Here is a 6000-nt window from a genome sequence, read left to right on the forward strand (position 1 = left end):
TCCAGATAGCCTGAGTTGGCTCTTCTGTGCAACCACAGAATGGTCTAACTGAAATGCTACTCTGATCATGCTAGGTGCCTCCTCAAACATTTCTGTAACCTCTGTGCCCTGTGAATCCAAGTTCCTTACATGTGCTGTAAGCTCTTCACTACCTGGTACTGCCTATTTTTCCAGTCTCTGATCTTGCTAGTTTCTACTTGTACTTTTTCCCCCCAGAGTAGCTGAACCTGCACAATAGTCCCACTGTGCAGACTGTTGTATTTTCTGTCTCTATGATTAATGCTTTCCCTTTATCCCTTTTCCTTTTTAAAAAGATTTATTTATTTATTTATTTTAGATGAGAAAGAGGGAGAGTGAGCATAGGAGAACAGGGAGGAATGGCAAAGGGAGAGAGAACCTAAAGCAGACTCCATGCTGAGCATGGAGCTCAATGGCGGGGCTCGATCCCATGACCTTGAGATCATGACCTGAGCCAAAAACAAGAGCCAGGTGCTTTAACAGACTGCGCCACCCAGGCACCCATCCCTTTATCCCTTCTGGCCGATTTTCTGCTCATCCTTTAAGCCACAGCTCCTGTTGTTTTCTCCAGGGACACATTTCTGAAAACTTTAACTGAGGCTCACACAGTCCTTGATCATATTTCCATCTTTTATTTGCCGCGTGGCATTTACAATAACTTGGCTAACATGTTTGCCTCCTCAACTAGGCCACGAGGTTCTTGAGCATGGGAATTGGCCTTACCTCATGGCTCAGTGTCGGGCTCTAATAGTTTATTGAATGAATGAATGAACGAATGAATGACTGAATGAATAGCACAGGTTTATCCAAGAAAAGAAGGGGGCGCTTCTTTTCCTTTTAGAGTATGAAAATGAGTGAATGGCTATAGTTTCTGAAATATTTCTTTTTTTTTTTTTTTAAAGGTTTTATTATTTTTTAGGTAATCTCTAAACCCAGTGTGGGGCTCAAACTCACAACCCTGAGATCAAGAGGCACGGTCTTCTGACTGAACCATCCAGATACCCCTGAAATATTTCTAAGCATAGGTAAGAGAAAGTAAGAGAATTTACACAGCACTTCTTTTTCTTTTTTAAAAAATTTTTTACTGTTATGTTAATCACTATACATTACATCATTAGTTTTTGATGTAGTGTTCCATGATTCATTGTTTGTGTATAACACCCAGTGCTCCATGCAGAACGTGCCCTCTTTAATACCCATCACCAGGCTAACCATCCTCCCACCCCCCTCCCCTCCAGAACCCTCAGTTTGTTTTTCAGAGTCCATTGTCTCTCATGGTTTGTCTCCCCCTCTGACTTCCCCCTTCATTCTTCCCCTCCTGCTATCATCTTCTTTTTTTTTTTTTTAACATATATTGCATTATTTGTTTCAGAGGTACAGATCTGAGATTCAACAGTCTTGCACAATTCACAGCGCTTACCAGAGCACATACCCTCCCCAGTGTCTATCACCCAGCCACCCCATCCCTCCCACCCCAACCCCCACTCCAACAACCCTCAGTTTGTTTCCTGAGATTAAGAATTCCTCATATCAGTGAGGCCATATGATACATGTCTTTCTCTGTTTGCCTTATTTCACTCAGCATAATACCCTCCAGTTCCATCCACGTTGCAAATGGCAAGATCTCATTCCTTTTGATGGCTGCATAATATTCCATTGTACATATATATATATATATATATATATATATATATATATATATATACCACATCTTTATCCATTCATCTGTTGATGGACATCTTGGCTCTTTCCACAGTTTGGCTATTGTGGACATTGCTGCTGTAAACATCAGGGTGCATGTACCCCTTCGGATCCCTACATTTGTATCATTGGTATAAATACCCAGTAGTGCAATTGCTGGATTTTATGGTAGCTCTATTTTGAACTTTTTGAGGAACTTCCATACTGTTTTCCAGAGTGGCTGCACCAGCTTGCATTCCCACCAACAGTACACAGCACTTCTTATTCAACAAACATCAAGCACCTTCCTTACTCCAGGCACTTTAGTAAGAACTAGGAATAGAGGGGGCTCTCATTCTAGTGAAGCGAGACACATAAGAGGCAAATGAATTGAAAAAGAAACGATTTCATGGAATGATAAAAGCTGTCATGAAAACACAACAGTGTGTTAGGATAGGGAGTGTCTTAGGGGCTGCTTTAGATTGACTGCAGCAAAAGGCTGAGAAGGTACTAGTTAACATGAGACCTGTCTGCCATAGGAAGGAGCCGACTATGGCAAGTTGAGGGGGAGAGCAGTGCAGGCAGAGGGGAGCAGCTGGTGCACTGTTCCAAGGCAGAAGCAAAGTTGTCATGTTTAAGTAACAGAAGGAAGGCCGGCGTGTCTAGGACATGGAGAGCAAGGGGGAGAGAGGCTGGAAATGAGTTTTTAGAGGTAGCTAGGAGTCCAGTCAGGTCGGGCCTTGTAGAATGGGGAGGATTGGATTATGGGGAGCCATTCAAGGGTTTTAAGGTGGGATGATGATACATTCCGAGTTCTCTCTCTTTTTTTTTTTTTTTTTTAAAGATTTTATTTATTTATTTGAGAGAGAGAGAACACCTGAGAGGGGATAGGGTCAGAGGACAAAGCAGACTCCCTGCCGAGCAGGAAGTCCGATGTGGGACTCGATCCCGGGACTCCAGGATCATGACCTGAGCCGAAGGCAGTCGCTTAACCAACTGAGCCACCCAGGCGCCCCCGAGTTCTCTTTTACAAAGATCACCGATTGCCATGTGAAGAATGGATTGTAAAAGGTGAAGAATAAAACTAGTCGGGAAGGTGCTAAGGCTAAGAGAGGAGATGTGGCTTGAGTTAGGGGATCATAGGGAAAATGGACAGAAGGGGCACCTTGGGGACATTTTGGAGAATGAGTCCAGGTAACTTACTGATTGATTAGATAGAGGGGGAGTAATAGAGGAAGAAAAGATGACCTCTAAGTTTTTGACTTGAGTAAAATAAACATAATAATCATGTCATTTACTGAGATGTAGTCGATGGGGTGGAAGAAGCAGGAAATCAAGAGCCCCACTGGGGCATCTTAATTTTGAGAGGCTATTGAACATCAAACGGATGTGTCATGTTGGTAGGTTGGAGATGTGAGACTGGAGTTCAGTGGAAAGGTTGGGGCCAGGGATCTAAGTTTGGTACTTGTGAGCCCTGGGAAGTCTTGAACGGCTTTAGAGGTAGGAGAGAAACATCATAGCGTTGCTGAAACCCAGGGTTTCAAGAGCAGCGGGCTGAACCTGGTCAAATAGTACGAGGGCTTAAGTAAGATAGAACCGAGAAGTAATCATTGGGTCTGCCCACATGGATGGCGTCTGGAACTTGAGAGTAACAGTAATTTTGGGACGTGGGGACTGAAGCCCAAGTAGAGCGAATTGGAGAGAGATCTAGTTATGAGGAGAACCTATACATTTAGATTATTCTTTCCAGAATTTTTGCTGTTGTCTTAACGACTTAATAAGGCCTTTGGACAAGTCTGTAAAGTGAGCGTGGGTGATAGCACATGAATCCATACGTTTTTGCCACAAGGTGTCACTATTCTTTATTAGCTTTTAGTAAGTAAAATCGTAGCCGTGCAAGTAGACCTGGTGTTAAGGAGATGCTGTTTGACAAAACCACATTACGAAATAGACCAAGTAGAAAGTAGATCTTTACATTGTGGGAAGGTTTCCTTTCTAGAGCCAGTCTCTGTAGCATATTCGACCCATGTGCTTAGGTGTGGAGTGATGCACTGAGCAGCAGGCTAGGAATGAGCACATCGGCGGTTGGGGGGGGTGTAAACACCCCCCCTCCCCCCAGAAGACTCCAGCTCAATTCCAGTTTTGCACCTGCTAGCTGTGTGACCTTGGGCAAAATGTAAATGATTCTTTGTCTTATCAATAAAGACATTTTTTTGGTTGTTATTTTTAAGTAATGCTATCTCTAGGGTCGAGGCTGCTTTACTATCTCACCCAAAGATTTTTACGTATCCAAAGAGAATGTGCATAGCAGTGTTTAGACAGTTGTGGAGAGCTGTGTAAATATAAGATTAAAAATTATAAAAATTGTTTATGCCCAACTTTATAGCAAAATAGGTGTTACATAAAGTGGTTGTGTTAGTGAAGTTTCGGTTGCAGATTGTAGAAACCCAGTTGGGACTTGCCTGCCAAGAAGGGAGTGTTTTGAAGTTTATAAGGGTAGTTCATGTGACTTCCAGAATGGTGGCTCTGGGGTGGGAGCAGTGCAGGTGGGGCGCTTTGAATGTGTACCCCCCTACTCTACTCTTTTGCTTCCATCTGGTGTCTTTCTTCTCTTTGGCTCCAACTTGCTTCCTCTACCTGATAGGGAACATTTTAATACTCTGAAGGTTGTAGGATATGCACATGACAACATCCTATAGGTTGAGAAGAAGGCAGAGCTGGAGAAGTAGATGCCATAGAATTACCTTGATTCTGGTGAAGAGAATATGAATTTCAAATTTATGAAAGCCAATGTCATTTAATACTAACCTTCAGATTTAAAAAACTAAAACCCAAGTGTTCTGAAATAGTCTAATATCCTAGGGTCTGCGTGTCTTTAATTTTTAAAATTAGATCCTATTACATCATTATCTTTTTTCAATAAATTGACATTATAAAGGGATAGATGCACCTAAATTAAAGAAATGAAAGATTTAAAAAAAATGAAAATTTACCTAACATAAAAAGACAGTTATATATATATATATTTTTTTTTAAAGATTTTATTTATTTATTTGATGGAGAGAGACACAGTGAGAGAGGGAACACAAGCAGGGGGAGTGAGAGAGGGAGAAGCAGGCTTCCCGTGGAGCAGGGAGCCCATTGTGGGGCTTGATCCCAGGACCCTGGGACCATGACCTGAGCTGAAGGCAGACGCTTAACGACTGAGCCACCCAGGCGCCCCAACAGTTATATATATTTTTTAAAGATTTTATTTATTTATTTGACAGAGACATAGCGAGAGAGGGAACACAAGCAGGGGGAGTGGAGAGGGAGAAGCAGGCTCCCCACAGAGCAGGGAACCCGATGCAGGGCTCGATCCCAGGACCCTGGGAACATGACCTGAACTGAAGGCAGTTGCTTAACTGACTGAGCTACCCAGGCGTCCCAGACAGTTATAATTTTTCAAAAGAAATCTTCACTTACAAAATTTCACAATGTAATTTTTTTTTTTTTAAAGATTTTATGTATTCATTTGAGACACAAAATACAGAGAGAGAGAGAGCATGAGCAGGGGGAGAGGGAGAAGCAGACTCCCTGCTGAGCCAGGAGCCCGATGTGGGGCTGGATCCCAGGACCCTGGGATTGTGACCTGAGCCGAAGGCAGACGCTTAACCATCTGAGCCACCCAGGCGCCCCCACAATGTAATTCTTCTAAAAGGAAATGTGCTCTGAAATATATGTTAATATAAGAAACTGTTTTTACAAAACTCTTCAGGAACATATACACCAGTATTATGAGGCAGACTTGCTAGATATGATACATATATTTAACTTCTTCTCAACCCAAACAAATATGGTAATTGCTTTTAACAAAAGAATCACAACTAGAACCGTTACTAAATGCTTTTTCTACATATGCATTAGTGAATCACAAGCCATTTTAGTTATCTGTGAGATCTTACCGGAAAATAAATTCTCGTGACCCGAATTCCCTCAGCAGGAAGCAGAAGCCAGTTTTCATACATGTTCTTGTATTGAATGAATGGAATCTCTCAACCCTGAGATTCTGTGAAAATCCAGGAGATGGAGCCACTGGTAGATGAGTCCCCTGCCTGCCAAAAGGGAGCCATCTCGAAAGCGGGGACCATTCTCTTTCCTGGGAGGCTGGTGTCTCCCTCCTGGCTGTACAGCTTACCTGATGTCTGAGAATACTCATAACATTGGTGCAGTTGTGCTTTCGTGTATGTGTGCCTCAGCTGTCTGCATATCCCACAGTATTTAGGTCTCTGCGGTAAGAATCTCTAATATAATATATGGACA

General features: G+C 42.5%; 1 protein-coding gene across 1 annotated transcript in view; it reads right to left on the bottom strand.

The window, feature by feature from the left end:
• Window positions 1-5705, bottom strand: part of RSPH3 (radial spoke head 3) — a 29876-nt gene extending 24171 nt beyond the window's left edge. Inside the window, exon 1 of the mRNA XM_064596972.1 lies at window positions 5643-5705. Coding sequence (XP_064453042.1) covers window positions 5643-5705 — 63 coding nt within the window. The remainder of the gene's footprint in view (window positions 1-5642) is intronic.
• Window positions 5706-6000: the final 295 nt, after the last annotated feature.

This window comes from Mirounga angustirostris, unplaced genomic scaffold (assembly GCF_029215605.1).
Source record: "Mirounga angustirostris isolate CCGP_5_RB_7025 unplaced genomic scaffold, mMirAng1.0.hap1 SCAF_8, whole genome shotgun sequence".
NCBI lineage: Eukaryota > Metazoa > Chordata > Mammalia > Carnivora > Phocidae > Mirounga > Mirounga angustirostris.